Genomic DNA, 18,118 nt, shown 5'->3' with positions numbered 1-18,118 from the left:
CCCCAGTCATGCTTGCTCGACTTCAGTTACAAATATAACTGTCCACCCTGTTACCTGTGTGTTTCTTTTGTTAATTAAATCAAATCAACAAACATAATGCATGTCTCTTTGGTTATTGGGAGGGAATGAATCAGCAAAATTAAGTTACTTAAAAATGGAGCCAATTTTTTTTTATATTCCCTTTGAATCTAAAAACAATCTTTTGAAATTACACTGTGTCTTAAAACTGAACCTGTCTTCTTTCAATATAATGCTTGTTTAAAATACTTCCTTGAAATTTCCTTGCAGATTTTAAAAAGGGACATTGTAGCTTTTAGAAAATGTAAATATTACTATAACTGTGTATTCAAAACAGTTATTAATAGAAAATTGAATGTCCTGTAACAGGGTGGACATTTGGCACGTCATGGGTAAAGACTTTGATTTTAAAAAATATTATAATATAATATCCTTAGCTGGACCAATACATTTTTCTTATAGGTTAAAAATCCCTCTTTTAGATGAAATGTTAAAATAATTCAAAATTTTGTATTTTTTGATGAAGAGTGATCACACTGAAATGGCACCGAATAGTAGGAATGACCCTACAGCTGACATCCACAACCTGTCGGTGATCAACAAGCGATCGATATCGTCGTCGTTGTTACTATTAGCTCCGCCTCTCTGCAGCTATCGCGACAGCTGATCCAAATCTCAGCTACAAAACATGAAGCCCGGGCCCCTCAGTGTGCGCCTGCGCAGTTCTCGCTGATCGGAGAGACGGAGACGGGGCTCGATCCTCCGCAGCGCGCAGCTTTCACCGGCGACAAACCGGAAAAAACACCGAGCACGAGCCAAATCCTCTCACGAGCATTTCATCGAACCTCTGGGGGAGCGCGGCGAGCGGGAGCCCGCCGGTGTGTCTGCTTGCACCTGGCGGCAGACGGCGGAGGCTCAGTCACTGTTAACGGAACCGCAGGCGGCTGCAGTCCGCTGAAAACGAGCTATTCTGCCCCGACCTCCGAGCTACCATCCGGGCTCCAACCAGCGCAAGGCTCCGGGATGCAAACACCAGATATTGGCCTGCTGCTGATGCTCCGACCTTCCAGATGTCCGAGCTGCACCTTCCAGCCTGAACCCAGAGATTAACGAACACGAGCTCACATCTGGAGACAAAGGATCATCTGGAGGACAAAAGAGGAATAACACATCATCCTCTGGAGAGCCAACCGGGAAACAGCATCCGGAGGATTAATGTAAACAAAGAGACCAACATCTGGAGGACAGACTCTCAGTGACAGGTGAGAGCCCGCGTCTCGTTCACGGTGATAAATGACAAATCCACAGTGCTGAGGACTTCCTGTTTCCTAAAGCAGAGGAAGCTCCCAAGCCGTTGCTGCTGCCCGGCTCATAAACTTTGTTTCTCTTTCTCACAGTTTGGATGTGACCAGGAGACGCTGTGAGGATGCGGACCCGTCTCCCCCTCCCACCGGTCCTGGTCCTGGTCCCGGTCCTGGTCCTGGTCCCGGTCCCGGTGCAGGCTCGCTCTGTGTCAGCAGGGCGCTCTGACACAAACATGGTGGTGGAGGAGTCTGTGAGCGCTACAGTGAATGCGACGGTGCTGGACGGGCGAGGAAACGCCATCCATGTGATTAGCAGCGATGACGGGAAGTATGGACAGAACTCCCCCAAGGTCGACACCAGGGGTGTGATCGTCGCACCTGCACCGCATCACGGAGGTATCTGAGCACACACGCCTGTCACCTGCAGTGTCAGTAAAATGAATGCTGAGTGGACGTTTCCACATACTTCTGGTCAGAGTCAGCCCTCATTTGGTTATGTTTTGTAGGAAAATACATGGAAACACAGTAAATGAGGCAAAAACTTCATGTACTTTTGTAACGAGTTTGAAAGTGAATATTTGGTGTGAGCAGCTTCATCCTTCAGCTCTCTGAGCAGGATCTTCAGGAGAGGTTCTTCAAGGACATTCAAAGCTCTCTGGATGTTTCTGCCTTGTTGTGTCCTCTGTCAGGATGACCCCACAATGCTTCAGTGAAGTTTACAGTGATGCTGAGCTCCAGGCTATGGGGAGGCCCATCCATGACCGATACTGTTCATGGCACTTTTCATAATTCATGAGTTTATCAAAAATCTCCAACACCACTGACTGACCTGCAGCTGAAACCATGACCTCCACCGTGCCTCACAGATGGCTGCAGACAGTGGGAACACCTCCTGATCTCCTCGTACACACTGACCATGATGTGGATCCATCTGTCCAGCAGACCTGTTCCTCTGGTCTTCAGTCCAGTTCTCGTCATTTTCCCGTTTCCCTTCATTAAGAACGTCTTCCTGACAGCTGTCCATCACTGAGACATTTCTGATGAGGCTTCAGTGAACAGTCGACGATTGGCTGAAGGTCCAGATCATCTCTGAGCTCTCTGTTATTTTTTATAGACTAATAATATAATTTAAATCAGGTTCTTTGATCAAATGGGAGGACCAGCTGATCGAACACGAGCCGTGTTTTGTAGCTGGCTGTTATCAGAAGTTCATCCATTCATTGGATGTGGGTGTTCTGCCTCCACGGTGGAATAATTGTACAGCACACATTTTGGATTTTGGAGGCTTTCAAGCGTAAGGACTCTGTGCGACTGAGGCATGGTGGTGGTAGCTTCATGGTCTGGGCTGTCAGTGGTTCAGGTACAGGAGGAACACCTCAATATTCTCATCAACAGCTACTCGGTCGAAGCTTGGACACAGTTGGGTGTTCCAATAGGACGATGATCCCAGGCACACGTTTGGATAAAGAAGGCTAACGTTCAGCTTCTTAAGGGGGAGTGTAAGTGCACTTGGTTCTCAGCCACAAAGGTGGAGGGCAGACTCTGAGTTTGGCAGGGGTTCCTGGCTCAAGGAGTTCGGTCACTACAGGGGAACAGGAGATTGACAGAAGGAGTAATGTGGTGTGATGTGGATGCTGTACTGGTCTAAGGTGGTGCAGACTGAACTGGGTGTGAAGGTGTAGCTGTTTAGTTACCTCCCAGTGTATTAGGGCAGGGCGATATCGCTAAAAATGTTTATCGCAATATATATTTGAAAATTTGCGATAACTATATAACTGATGATATAATCGACGCGAGACAGAATACTTTACAACTCTGCAACCTTATTAGTGCAAAAAAACCCATCCATGTATTTTACTTAAACAAGCAGCTGTTTTTATATAGAAATGTTATATAGAAATGTAACAGTGCAAATACAAATTCCTTGCTGACAGTTTAACCAAAAGGCACTTCCAGTGGAAACGGGCCGACATATCCTCAGCATAACCATGTAGAATATCCACAAAACTTAAGAAGAGGTTATACACACACAATACGGGAATATTATGTTGAAGCACAGTACGTATCACTCCGCGAGGCTCCTGCCTACGATAGCTGTAATGCTCCGACAAGCCGAGCGGTGCGGCTACGTAGCTTAGCAAAGTCGTACTAAAACATTTTTGAGCGCCGTGTACATAAAATCAGTTCGGTAATAACAACGGCCCGCTAGCATGCTCTACCAAAAATAGTGCTTTGCTGTGTATCTGATGGACGAAAGCTAAACCTGTTCCACACCACGGAAGTTGCAGCATTTTTACAAACAAATTATGGTTCATCTGTTTCATTCAACGATCCACTTTCGCTCTTCTCATTCTCCGCTAACATTTCATTTTCTGCCTAACATTACATCGGTATTACCGTGAATGGTATGATATGGCCCAGTCCAACAGTGTATGTCCCTACCCCCACCTGTCACCACCAGGTGAGTAGCGACCAAAATGCAGATATCAGAGATACAACAGCTTCCTCTGAAGGCTGTGTGCGCTTGAAGACAGGTGAGGAGTTTTCAGGTGCTGCTTGTCCACGCTGACAGGAAGCAATTTAAAAACACCCTCATTCAGCTGAACACAGGAAAAGAGGCCAAATGTAAAGGTAGCTCAGAGCCTCGGTATGAGCAACGCATCAAAGCTGTTCAGGAGAGAAAGAGAAAAGGTGGATGTGGCCTAACCCACTGATGGAGGATCCTGGAAGTTACTCTGATTATCTCTTTGTTTCAGAAAAAGTTGTGAGTTTAAGAGAAGCTGATTTGTTGTTTTCTTTGCCGTCAGAGTAATCAGCCAAATTCAGCGACACACACCAACATTCACTGTCAACAAAAACACACACACACACCATCCACTCCATCAGCTGCTCCCATGAACACTAGGAAGCAGCTGATGAAGTGGATTGTGCGTGTGTGTGTGTGTGTGTGTGTGTGTGTGCGTGCGTGTGCATGCATGTGTGTGTATGTGCACGTGTGTGTGAGACACTGCAGAGGTTTTCTGGCTGCTGAAGGTCGGAGAGTCTCTGCTCCGAAGTGTCAGATTACAGTCAGATGGTCCAAGGACACTGCAGCTGCTGGATGGAGCGCCAACACAGACACAGACTCACACACACAGACCTTCATGTCACTATAACTGTGACCAATCAGACGTGTAACAAAGTAAAATAACTGAGTTCAGTGTTTTTCCAGCTCAAACCACAGCAGCAGCTGAATGCAGCCGTTCCACAATAAAGACAATAACACAGTAGGGCTGGGCTATATCATACCGTTCACGGTAACACCGGTGTAATGTTGGGCAACGATAAGAAAATGAAATATCGCGATAGAATATGGGTAAAACGCGCATGCGCAGTGCCTTTGTTTACATACGCACATGACGGTGACGCAGAATGAGAAGAGTGAAAGCGGATCATTGAATGAAACGGATGAAGCAGAACTGGTTTGTAAAAATGCTGCAACTTCAGTGGTGTGGAACTGGTTTAGCTTTCATCCCTCAGATACACAACAAAGCACTATTTTTGGTAGCACATGCTAGCAGGCCGTCGTTATTACCGTGTTTGGAAAATACGGCACACTTAAAATTAATCCTTTGATTTTTCTGAAAATCTACAGTGTCCCTTATAATCCCGTGTGCCTTATGTATGAATTCTGGTTGTGTTTACTGACCTCGAAATGATTTTATGTACATGGCGCTCGAAAATCTGTCGCACCGCTTGATGGATTGTTGGAGCATTACGGCTATCGTAGGCAGGAGCCTGGCGAAGTGATACATACTGTGCTTCAACATAATATTACTGTATTGTGTGTGTATAACCTCTTTTTAAGTTTTGTGGATATTCTACATGGTTATGCTGAGGATATGTCGGCCGGTTTCCACTGGAAATGCCTTTTGGTTAAACTGTCAGCAAGGAATTTGCATTTGCACTGTTAAATTTTTATATAACTTTAATGCACTTAAAAAAGCTGCTTGTGTAAGTGAAAATATATTGATTTTTTGGGGGGGGTTTTGCACTAATAAAGTTGAGGAGTTGTAAAGTATTTTGTGTTTCGTGTCAATTATATTGTCAGTTATATCATTATCGCAAATTTTCGAATGTATATCGTGATAAATATTTTTGGTCATATCGCCCTGCTCTATAACACAGAGAAAAGCATGTTGGAGCACCTGCTAGTGAAACCTGAGCTGAGTTCAAAGTTCACGGTACAGCTGCTGCACATCTCCTTGGTTCTGTTAAAATCAATGAGGTACTATAAGTGCTACAAAATGTCATCTTCTTGTCTGTCCATGTGTGTAAAGTCTGGTCAGCTGATTTAAACCAGCCTATAGCGTGCTCTGTCCCACGAGGACTGGACTCACACAGGTGGGCTGTCAGCTGACTCCCATGATCCTCTGCAGCAGGCCGACTTTCAGATTCACTCCTTTGAGGAGTTTCATGACATTCGATTCACGTAATCAACTCCCAGAAAATAAAAATAACTGAAAACCTTGGGAAAACCTCAAAAAGTCTGAAGTTGACCCAGCGGGGGTGGGGCACCACACGTGGGTCTGAGCCTACAGATCGGCTGATTTTTGTTGTTTTCATTATAGAGAACGATCAGCTTCACATGAACATCTGAAGTGATTGACCCGTAATGTGTCGACATGCCTGTTTTGGGGTTTCATGTGTTTTAACTGATGACACGCGGATCAGCAGCCAGCTTTGTTCTTGTTATTATTGTTTATGTATTGATTAATCTGAAGTCTCAGTGTTTTTATTGATCATCGTTGTTTGATCTGGGAAAATTCACTCGATTAAAGATGAGTTATTGATCGAATGTTGAGCAGCTCACCTTTGAGTCGTTTTAGTTACACTTCATTAAACTGACTTTGGTTTCCTCTCAGTGGTCGACCGGCAAGGATGCGACCCAAACACTCACTTCCTGGTCCCGCCCCGCAGTGTCCACTGGGTGGCGCTGATGCAGAGAGGTAACTGCACCTTTAAGGAGAAGATCTTGAAGGCAGCTGCGTACAACGCCACGGCCGTCCTCATCTACAACAACTCCCCAGAGTACACCGTCAAGATGGGACACGAAGGTCAGAGCGCTCACCGCACGAGCCAATCAGAGATGAGCGTTCACACACACAAGCATATTACTCATCTGAACAGGTGAAACGTTTACCTGAGTGTTTGCTTCACACTGCAAAGATGGACGTATTCTCCACCCTCTGGTTTGTGAAGCACCTCCACATTTAGTCGTGTGTGCAGAGCTATGAGCTAAAGCTAGCTAGCTTTGTTAAACTGGCATAGCTGCAGACAGAGCAGGGAAGTATCAAAGTATTTGTACTTCCTCACTGTACTTCTGCATATCTGTGCTTTACTTGAGTATTTATTTTTCAGATAACTTTTGACTTCTACTTCCTTCAAACTAAATGTTTCTATCACATCAACAAACATCAGCACACAAACTGTTTGTGTGCAGTTTGACTCATAATGTGTTGCAGCTGCAGATTTCACAGGAAGAGCTAACTTCACTCAGGGAAGAAAGACAGGAGAAGAAGAAGAGAGCTTAGAGTTAAAGGGAAGGATGCTCACTTACAGCTCTATATGATGGGATGTTATATTTCTGTCTTTTGTCCTGCAAAACAAACTGAGCTGACGTGTGAGTCAGAGGCTGCATGAAACTTTTCTGCAGTTTGGTGAATGACAAACGGCTTAGTTGGTGAATTTACAGTAAAGCTCCGTGTTGGACGGCACACAGTGGATGTGGTGATCAGAGTTAGCTTACATGAGTTTTAGCAGAGATGAAGCTAAGCTGATGATGCTTAGATTCAGTCATTAAATCCCACCATCATGCTAACTTTGTATAAACTGTGTACTGTTGGTGTGGGGACTGAAGCATTGGGTTACATCCTGTTCAGTTGTGTACATCCACAAAGAGCTGCAGCAGCAGGTCAGCTGGTCACAGCCTGGACATGATTATTGAGCCAGGCGTAGAGGCAAAGTAAAAGTATTTGAGTACAGATCTCGTACACTTTCACTTTGACTTCAACTTTTATCAGAGTATTTTGTAACACCAGTATCAGTACTTGTACTTCAGTACAGAATCGCCATACTTTTGGCTACAGAGACCAAAGAGCGGCAAAGCTTTAACGACTTACTGTGGTCCCCCTGGTGGACGTTAGAGGAACTGCAGGCTTTGGTGCTGGAGTGATGGCTTCACTTATCTGGAGCTGGTTGGTGTTGGCGTAGCCCTCCGCCCCCTCATCAGAGCGCGGCCATGTCTGCGTGTAAAAAAGACGCCATGGCGGCAACAAGGACGCTGGTGTCCAGGTGTCAGGGCGCCTACAGCGATATCAGCGAAACAAAATTTCTGCTGTTTGAGTTCATAGCTCAAGCTCGTGTGCCACAATGTGATGGCATGCTGGGGTCACTGATCCTAGCATATTGATTTATTGGTCGCAGGATGGACTCACATCAGAGTGTTTCTGTTCATTAAAGTCTGACACTGGTTTGTGCTGCAGCATCGTCCCTCAGAGATGTTCAGGTAAGTGACGACTGCCGGGCGGGGGGTGGAGTCGATGTTCAGTCTAAATATAGATCAACGTGTCATTCGAGGCTGAGGTCACTGTGACCTCACACTCTGTGTGTGGGACAGAGCGAGGTGATGATGGGGAGAAACATCAGCACGAAGAGATCAACAGACAAAGAAACAAATTACAAAGCTGATGTCCAATTAGAGTTTCAGAAAACACAAACAGGAAGTACTCCATGTTAAGAACAGATTATTTATCTCGATTGTTGGGTGGTGTAAAAATAAATTAGACCCAACCGTGCTGGTCACGTGTGCACTGAGCTGATCGGCGTGATGCGTGCTGCCTTCTGAACGTCCTGGTCTTTTGTATGAGCTTAGATTTCAGCTGGTCTGAGATCAGGGTTTACAGTGTTATGTTGGGCTGATTCGATAATCTGACCTGGAGTCTGGGTTTAACAAACATCGAGCAGTTTTTAACAGAAGAACTGCGACGCCGTGTTTAAATGATCTGAAGCGTCTGAGCAGAGACCGTCACCAGAGTAACTGCTGTGTTTAAGCGCTCATGATACACATGCTTTTGTTTTTGCAAACACTTTTAAACTTGTAATGTGTGGTCAACCCATTAAAGCCAGTATACCCAGTACACTTTACTGTATGACTGTTAACACGGCGTCCCCGTCCCTGCTGCCACCCTGTTTCTGATTCTGTTTGCAGGCACGGGTGACATCGTGGCGGTGATGATCACAGAGGCATACGGTAAAGAGATCCTGGCCCACCTTGAGCGGAACATGACGGTTCTGGTCTCCGTGGTTGTTGGTCAGCGCGGGCCCACCAAGAACATCAACCGAGGCTCGCTGGTCTTCGTCTCCATCTCCTTCATCATCCTCATGATCATTTCGTCAGCTTGGCTCATCTTTCACTTCATCCAGAAGATCCGCTACACGAGCACTCGCGACCGCAGCCAGGTAACACGTTAGCCGCGGGCTGATGCTACATTCAGGTACCAGAGTCTGTGATATCCGCTGATGTGAGTGTTGTCCTCCTCCTCCTGTGAAGACTCTGAGCTTCCAGGATTTCTGCTCCTGAGCGGAGAGAGAAGCACTGTCTGATAAACAGTCTGTCGGGCTCTTCAGCAATCGATCGCCCTGATCTCACTCAGTCCAGCTGGAGAAACCTTCTTCAGACACTTCCTGTTGTCACTTTGAGATCCTTCCTTCACCTCATCAGTATTTCCTGCGATGATCAATCAGCCCTCTGAAGGGTTAACTTTCTTCTTTACTGTATTTCTGTACCAGCTGACCGCCCCTCTTCTCATGTTCTGCTCCCCCGATGTTCTCCTGGGACTTTTGTTCATATAGTTTGATTCGTTTTCCACCTCCAACATGGCCCTGCCTGCCATGTTGGTGTTTCCAAACCGGAGCCGTGTTTGTTTGGAGACCAGCAGTTTCCTTCACGGTGTGCTTCATGAAAGCATTCTTCATTTGACACACATTTACAGCTGTTACTCAGATGTTCTTCTTTTTTGGTGTTTCCTGCCTCATCTTTCACTGGCCCTTTGAAGAACAAAGGGCCAGTGAAAGTCAGTCTTTCTGTAGAAGAGCAGACTCTGAGTCCAGGTAGCTTCAGAAGAACACATTTGCTCAGAGGTTCACTGACTGACTTGGTAAAGATGAAGTTTGTTTAGTCGTGTGACTCTGATCAGAACACATTTCACAAAGAATCAAAACCCAAATCCTGGAAATGTTTGTGACTCTAACACTCTGTCCTCTCACTCTGTCAGCATCGTCTTGGAGATGCAGCGAAGAAAGCCATCGGAAAGCTGAAGACGAGGACGGTGAAAAAAGGAGACAAGGTGAGCACATGTGTTGGCTGTTTCTCCTTCACATGTGATGTAGGACCCGTGAATGAGGTTCCGAAACCCAGAAGGTTAAATTTACGTGAGCTTTCAGGCAGCGAGTGACTGCCTCTGCAGAGCTGTAATACATGGAAAGAGAGCTGATGGAGCAGAACTGTCTGAAAAAGGTTTTTGCTCGATGAAGTTTCCACCTCACTCGTTCATAGACAATGAGCTCAGCGTCTGGATCCTTCACATCCTCGTTCTTTGAATGCAGCATGTGAACATCTGGTTTCCTCACAGCCGTTTGGTTAACGTGTCGCTGACGTTCAGATGAAAGAGCAATGATGTTGTTCAGAGGAGAAACATAAATCAGAAAGACTTCTAACTGCGAGCCACTATCACAGAGGTAGGGAACGTTAGTCCTCGAGAGCGGGTGTCCTGCAGGTTTTAGATCTCACCCTGGGTCAGCACACCTGAATCACATGATTAGTTCATTACCAGGCCTCTGGAGAACTTCAACACATGTTGAGGAGGTCATTTAGTCATTTAAGCCAGCTGTGTTGGATCAATGACACATCTAAAACCTGCAGGAAACAGCCCTCGAGGCCTGGAGTTCCCCACCCCTGCACTATCAGAACCAGCAGAGACAACATCACAGCAAAGCTCTGACCTGTTTCCTGTGTGTGTGTGTGTGTGTGTGTGTGTGTGTGTGTGTGTGTGTGTGTAGGACACAGAGTCAAACCACTGTGCAGTGTGTATCGAAGTGTACCAGCTGAACGATGTGGTTCGAATCCTGCCCTGCAAGTGAGTCTGACCTTGTTGCTGCAGGCTCTCCAGTCTCAGACCAGTCTGGCTCTGTAATTAAAAGTGTTTTATGAACTCTTCCTCGTTCTGTCTGCTATGTCTAATGTCGTGCTGATAACACGTAGCGTGATGTTTTTTGATAACACGCCTGTGTCTTTGCAGACACGTCTTTCATAAAGCGTGCGTGGACCCCTGGCTGAAGGAGCACTGCACCTGCCCCATGTGCAAACTGAACATCCTCAAAGCTCTCGGCATCACGGTGAGTCCTCGCTGACACATGGGCATGTTTGACACACAAAAACAGAGACACCCAGATGTGTTGTAATCCAAACCAGCGTTCACACCAGGCTGACGTGCCCTCACCGTACACCAAGCTTGGCTAACGTGAGAAACTGGGTCTGTTGCGGATGGTTGCAGCTGAACTCGGTATTATTTCGATGTCTTTCTGCTGATAGGGTAGATTTTACAGTGAGGTAACAGAAATGTGAGTTAGGTAAAGAGACCAACATTTCCTCACTGTTTGCATTTATGTGCATTTTTCTATTAAATGTTAAAGACTTTTAACTTTATCCACGTTTTGCTTGTAGTTGAATGACTTTGTCTGCATTTCTGAGCTCTTTGTCTTGTTCACGGAGACAGTTCTGGGCTTGAACATTAAGGTCAATGTCTGAGGTGGAAATGTGAAGGATAGCAGATGTGTGATCGTCACTGTTTCATCACTGAGAAAGTTTTTCTCCAAAGAGAGTTAATGTCTCCTGACGTGTGGACAGTTCTCCTCTCTGGGACAAAAAAATAAAAACAGCACCAGTCTTCAGCATTGCTGATTTTTAGATTTGACATTTTGAACACCTGCCAGTTTGTCCCGTTCCAGCCTCCGACTCTACAAACACACCTGCATGATCACGTTCCTCCCTGCAGTCCTTTCACTGAGTGCATTGCTGCCAGCTCCTCACAGTCTTGAGCTCTTTGGTTATCCCTCACGTGGGCGGCGTCACAGACATCGCAGCTCTCGTCCAGAGCTAGCGTCCGCTTTATTTTTCAGCTGGAGCTCCAGATCTCCTGCAGTGTCATCAGTCCACCTGAAGAGGCACGATCTAAAATGCTTCTTTTTAACATGACAGAGTCCACCGAACGCTCTTTGATAAACTCTGAGAATAACCTGTTGTTCTTTTAAGAAAAGATAAAGCTGGTCCAGACTGCTCCATGTGAAGCTGCAGTTTTGGTAGCAAAGGTTCAGTTTTCCATTCCTGCTTTGCTTCGATTAAGTTCTTGTGATTCACTGCGTTGAACCAATATTCAGACTGTAGCAATCTGCTGTCTGCACACAGCGTTACTTCACTGAATACCTACTGTCTCATCAAAAACTCTAAATTCATCTTTGTAGGCTGACAAATATCGTGCGCATTTACAGTAAAGCTGTATTCATGAGCAAACGTAAATATTTTTATTGTAAAAAGCACATTGCTTTTAAAAGCATCAAAGTTGTGATGCTTTGTCCAATAAAACTGCAAAAAACAGTAAGCCTTTCTCTAACTGAAATGGGACAAACTGCATATGTGCACGTTTATTTATCCCACTCATCAGCTACAACAGGAAGTCAGGAGAGTCGAAATGACATTTGGATTGAAGAAGAGCAACGTGGTTTTGTTTTTTTGTTTTTTATCCTTTTAGGGGTATTTGAGAGTGTACAATAGCTTTTCCAACCAGCCCATGTGTGTTTTGTGGGCTTTGAGAATGCGTTTGACCGCATCTCTTGCTACACTCTGTGATGTTGTTTCAGGAATTTGGGGTATCCGGCTTGTTATTACAGGCCACTAAGTCCCTGTACAACCGTAGCAAGACTTTGGTTTGCACTGTCAATTATAACTCAGACTTGTTAAGTATCTGAAGTGTAAAGAAGGAGATGATGGATGGATGATGGATGGATGGTAGAACACTGGAATTCGTGCATTTGTCTGTTTTAGTTTGATCAATTATAGGAAATATTCTTGCTTAAATATGTATTTAGACACAGAACTTTTCCCTTTGTTAAGCCCTGGAAATAAAAGTGCAGGCTGCATCAATGATGCAACGCAGTGTTTCTGAAGAAGAAAATTTCCATCTATAAGACATCAGGTGTGTCTGAATTATACCTGGGAGTGACTGCCTCTGTCTGTCCTCAGACCAGTGTTCCCTGTGTGGACAGCGTTGTGTTGGATGTGGATCGCCTCGGTGCCAGTCAGGCACCTGGCAACCAGAGGGCGCCCCTTAGTGACAGCAACCAGCCATCCATCAGCCTGGAGCCACTCAGCCCCACCCATTCTGAGGCCACGCCCAGAACACCTGCCGATATCACTATCGCCGTGACCAGTAAGTGACACGACAACACCTGTAATTCACTGTCACTGCAAATAAATGTTCTAGGCAAGTAAAAGACAACTTCATGTGGATGTAGAGCAACAAGTTTACAGTGCAACTGAGCAACGTTATCCAGCAACCAAAGTAAAACTGAAAAGTAAAGAGTTATGCGTCTGCATCTGCTGCTGAGTGAATTAACTCTGATGGACGTTCTTCTGTCCTTCCAGGCGGCGGTCGCTTCTTCAGCAGGAACTCCATGTCTCCTCGCAGCGTCGTCTGTGAGATGGAGCTTCCGGATATACAGGCTTCGCTCGACCTCTACGATGACAACAAGTCCTGAGACTGGTTGTCATGGTTACTGCCCTCCAGCAACAACACCATTCCAGTTGCTGAGAGATGTAGGACATTTTATGGACACAGGAAGTCTTCATATAGTGTTTCCTGTTTCAGGGGCGTGCGGGCGGGGGGGGGGGGGCGTTGAATCTGATCTTTAACCATCATTTATTCTACCAGATTTTCTACAAACTGAACACATCCGGGTCTCGATCCTGGTCTGGATCCCACTCTTGAATTAGAGATTCTCGTGTTTGTTTGTTTTTTCCTAGTAGAGGGAAACTAGAAGACGTGGAAGCAAACAAATCAGCCTGAACTGAACCAGAGCACCTGAATCCAGACTTCCTGCCCACGTCTCTGTGTTCAGGCATAGCTCTGGCTGACTGATGGTGACATCATTAACAGGCTCCTGAACCCTGTAAAGACCTGGACCTGGACCACAACTTTTTCTTGTTTGTAAGTGCTGAATGAGATCTGTAGTCCTCTGTGTCCCTGGACAGAACAAGAGCCAGATGAAATTCTGGACCCGGATCTGGACCTGAACACTAGACCTGGACCCTAAACAATCATGTGGACTTTAATAGTGTTAACTATTAACTCCCTGTAGCAAAAAAATAATTAAAGAAAAATTTAATAATGATCCAGTTTGTCTGTAGATCAAGCGATGTTATATTAAAGGACTGATCCACCACTTCAGGAAACCTCCCAGTGGGTGTGGCGTTCCTCAGGAAACCGTTCTGGGTCTTCTGTCCTCAGATTTAAAGAACAACGCAGCATTTTCAGAAACCTCACGTTCCCGTCTCAGAGATGGGTAAAGATGAGGAATTTAATTCAATCCAACCTATGATGTTAGCATAGTTTAGCACAGAGGCTGAAGCCGAGGGGAAACTGTTAGCCTGCTGTAGACCGTGACAGACTAAATCTAACGTGGACACCGAACACTTCTAAGAAGTTGGAGGTTTTCATTATTTTTCAACTATAATGTGATGCACATACTGTTTAGTCACTATTAATACGGGTACATCAGTCATCCTGATCAACAGTAAGCAGGCTGCTGAGCTGCTAACTAATACTAACAAATGCTGATCATTGCTAACATGTCTGTACAGTAAAGACTGGGGGTCCTGAAGTGAGGGACTGCTCCGTTAATGTGTATTAAACAGCTTCTGAATTACTCATTCTGTTATTCTAACAATAATAATAATCAGTATATAAACAGCATAATACAATCTGTAACCTGACTGATCGATCAGTATTATCTCTGAAGTGACCTGAAGTCCTGCAGGACGCTCAGCTGCTAACTGTCTCTCTGTCTTTGTCTCTTTGTTTCATGGTGGTGGTGATGAAGAAGGACGTGGCGCTTTTAGTTCACTGTGTCTGTACTGCCTCAGCATTAAATGTCATCAAAGTGTCTTCAACATGCAAAGTTTCTGTTTCTTTGTGGCCAACTGAGCCAACCTGAAGAACCTGCTAAAAAGAGTAATCTGCATCAGAGATGGGGTGTATATAAAAAGAGCCGTGCTACTGGTCAGATAATGTCATTAAAGGATAGCCGGAGGGTTAAAAATGCTCCAACAGCACAAACACGGTCCAGATGTCCGGTTTGGGGCCTAAAATTAGCAGAGTTTAACCATCCACCTGTCACTCAACAAGGCCACGCCCCTAATATTGCCTTATTACAATTTAAACAGGTGAGTTCTAAAAACATACGAAAATGTACGCAGACAGCTACATAATGAAAGGACGTGATCGCATGTTAATCAGAATCAATACTTTATTGATCCTTCGGGGAAATAATTTTTTGTTACAGTGCTCCATTATAAACAAACATTAACAAAGACAGACAATACACTAACTAAGAATAGCACCATATATACAGGCATATATGTACATAAAAGTCACTTATTAATAAATAGCTGAAAAAGAACAAGTGCAAGAAGGGTGTAGCTGTTGCACTAAACAGTGTGTTAGGTGGAGGAGTTGTACAGGGAGCCACAGGCAGGAATGATTTCCTGTGTCGTTCAGTGGTGCATTATGGGTAATCTCAGTCTCTCACTGAACGTGCTCCTGTGACTGACCAGCATGTCATGGAGTGGGTGGGAGGTGTTATCCAACATTGTCTTTATCTTGGACAACATCCGCCTCTCCGACACCACCTTGAGGGAGTCCAGCTCCATCCCCACAACATTGCTGGCCTTACGGATTAGTTTATCGAGTCTGTTGGCATCTGCGACCCTCAGCCTGGTCCCCCAGCATGCAACAGCATAGAGGATCGCACTGGCCACAACAGACTCGTAGAAAATCCTGAGCATTTTCTGGCAGATGTTGAAGGACCTCAGTCGCCTCAAAAAATAGAGACAACTCTGGCCCTTCCTGTAAAGTGCTATGGTGTTTGTAGCCCAGTCCAGTTTATTGTCAATGTGTACTCCAAGGTATTTATAGTCCTCCACAATGTCAACACTGACCCCCTGGATTGAGCTGCAGATGATTCTGCTCACGTGACAAAGGAGTCGACCACAGCCCGGTACTCTTTCTCATCATCCCTGCTGATGCATCCAACCACCGCAGAGTCATCAGAAAACTTCTGAAGATGGAGGTCTCTGTGCAGTGGCTGAAGTCTGTGGTGTATAGGGTGAAGACGAAGGGAGAGGACAGTCCCCTGTGGTGCCCCTATGCTGCTGATTACCTTGTCAGACACACACTGTGGGAGACGTACATATTGTGGTCTTCCTGTTAGGTAATCAACAATCCAGGACACCAGAGAAGCATCCACCTGCATCGCTGTTAACTTATCACCCAGGAGGGTCGGCCTGATGGTGTTGAAAGCACTAGAAAAGTCAAAAAACATGACCCTCACAGTGCTCGCAGGTCAGTGCCACGGGCCTGTAATCCTGGGGGCCACTGGGACGTGGCATCTTTGGAATAGGGACGAGGCATGATGTCTTCCACATCACTGGCACCCTCTGCAGACTCAAAGAAAGACATGCAAGAGTAGTTGCAGACAAATATAACCCTTTAACATGTTCCAGTGAAACATGGAAAACAGCTTAATGTTGTTTTGTAGCTCCTTCAAGTTATAGGCAGGAAAGCTTTTCCCAGTTCAGTGTGAAAAACAAGTTAATGTTAAAGTGTCCTGTAACCTGATTGTAAGTATTCTGCTTTAAAAACAGTCAAAGCAGGCAGCCTGTGCAGCTGAGCCTGGAAATAGAGTCAGCTGTCAGGAATCATAATGCACTGTGATACACAGAATCAAAAGGCTTCAATGTGGATGTAGAAGCATATGAACAATCAACCATGAAAGATTTATCTATGAACTATAAGCCTGATAGTTTCAGTCACCTAAAATATCATGCACTTTTTTATATCACCGTTCACAATAAGTAAACAGGTGATGAGGGAAATGATCTTTTGTGCTGTCTTAACTACACTCTGAAGCCTCGCTCTGTCCTCCTTAGTGCAGCTGCTGTACCATACTGTGCTACAGTAGGTTAGCAGGCTCTCAATGAACGAGGGGTAGAAGGTCAGCAGCAGGTTGGAATTCAGCTTGTACTTCCTGAGGACCATCAGGAAGTGCAGCTGCTGTTGGGCCTTCTTGACGACCGCTGAAATGTTGTCTGTCCAGGAGATGTCAGCAGAGATGAGGACACCAAGGAACCGGAAGGCGTGGACCCTCTCCACACACTCCCCGTTGATGTAAAGGGGGGCTAAGTCAGTGCTGTACCTCCTGAAGTCGACAATGGTTTTGTTAGTGTTCAGTGTCAGGTTGTTCTCCGAACACCAGGATGCCAACTTCAGGACTTCCTCTCTGTAGGCTGCCTCGTCTCCCTTTAAGATGAGTCTGACTACTGTGGTGTCATCAGCAAACTTGATGATGAGAATGTTGTTGTGGGTCGAACTGCAGTCATGGGTGTAGAGAGAATACAGGAGGAGGCTCACCACACAGCCCTGTGGGGAGCCGGTGCTCAGTGTGCGAGTGGAGGACAAATGAGGGCCGAGGCTTACAGTCTGGAGCCGGTTTGTGAGAAAGTCCTTTATCCAGGCACATGTGAGAGGAAGGAGGCCAAGAGTGACCAGTTTGGTGATGAGGATGTCCAGGATGATTGTATTGAAGGCTGAGCTGTAGTCCACAAAAAGCATTTGGACGTAGCTCTGCCACCTCTCTAGGTGACTCAGCACAGAGTGGAGGGCTGTGGCGATGGCGTCTTCTGTGGATCTGTTTGCGCGGTATGCTAGAGTGACCAACCGTCCTCTTTTTCCTGGACATGTCCACTTTTCATGTTCTGTCCGGGGCTTTCGGGGGGATTTTCGAGACTGATGAAAATGTCCGGGTTTTCCTATAGGCCTACATATGTATGATGTCATCTCCAAGCTGCTGCTTTCCAAGTCACTTTCTGCACTCGCAGACGGGACAGACAGCGTGCAGCAAAGCCCCTGGTGATGTTTAAAAGATGCCAAAGTGCAACTGCAGCTTTTCAGACAAACTGCAAAAGAAATTTCCCTCGTATCGTCCCAGTACTGGTAATTTTTCTCATACAGATGAGGCCTTGTTTCGGTACCCTTATTTAATTCCAGAGGTTTTTAAGTTGGGTTTTTTTTTTGCCCTTGTTGACTTGTAAAAGCCTATATGACATTTTTTATATCACCATTCATTAACTGCACAGAGAAGGCCTCATTTAAATATGTTAAAAATTTCTTTAAGTAAACATTATTGAAGTTCTTCAGTACTGGGCCAGGTGTCCTCTTCTTTGGAAATCAAAATATGGTCACCCTATGGTATGCAAACTGGTGGGGTCGAATTCTGGGGGGAGGAAATCCTTGATGTGCTGAAGGACTAGTCCAGGGGTCGGCAACTTTCGGCTCCGGAGCCACTTGCGGCTCTTTAGTCTTTATACTGCGGCTCCGTGGTTTGGAAAAATAAATTGTAAAAGTATTTAGCTGCATGAGGGCCAC

At 45.5% G+C, this 18,118-nt stretch overlaps 1 protein-coding gene and 1 long non-coding RNA gene across 2 annotated transcripts; both read left to right on the top strand.

Moving 5' to 3' along the window:
• Positions 1 to 591: 591 nt before the first annotated feature.
• Positions 592 to 14,586, top strand: rnf130 (ring finger protein 130). The gene is made up of 9 exons (XM_082553219.1): positions 592 to 1,280; positions 1,416 to 1,718; positions 6,227 to 6,418; positions 8,572 to 8,822; positions 9,638 to 9,709; positions 10,422 to 10,498; positions 10,661 to 10,757; positions 12,661 to 12,847; positions 13,063 to 14,586. The coding sequence occupies exons 2-9, from the start codon at positions 1,445 to 1,447 to the stop codon at positions 13,173 to 13,175; spliced, it is 1,263 nt and encodes a 420-aa protein (XP_082409345.1). The 5' UTR covers positions 592 to 1,280; positions 1,416 to 1,444; the 3' UTR covers positions 13,176 to 14,586.
• LOC309718233 lies at positions 1,736 to 6,159 on the top strand. The gene is made up of 2 exons (XR_014279923.1): positions 1,736 to 2,998; positions 5,490 to 6,159. It is a non-coding gene; the product is annotated as an uncharacterized lncRNA (long non-coding RNA).
• Positions 14,587 to 18,118: the final 3,532 nt, after the last annotated feature.

This window comes from Aulonocara stuartgranti (assembly GCF_965226115.1).
Source record: "Aulonocara stuartgranti genome assembly, chromosome: 2".
Taxonomy (NCBI): domain Eukaryota; kingdom Metazoa; phylum Chordata; class Actinopteri; order Cichliformes; family Cichlidae; genus Aulonocara; species Aulonocara stuartgranti.
This window is presented reverse-complemented; position numbering and strand designations above follow the sequence as displayed.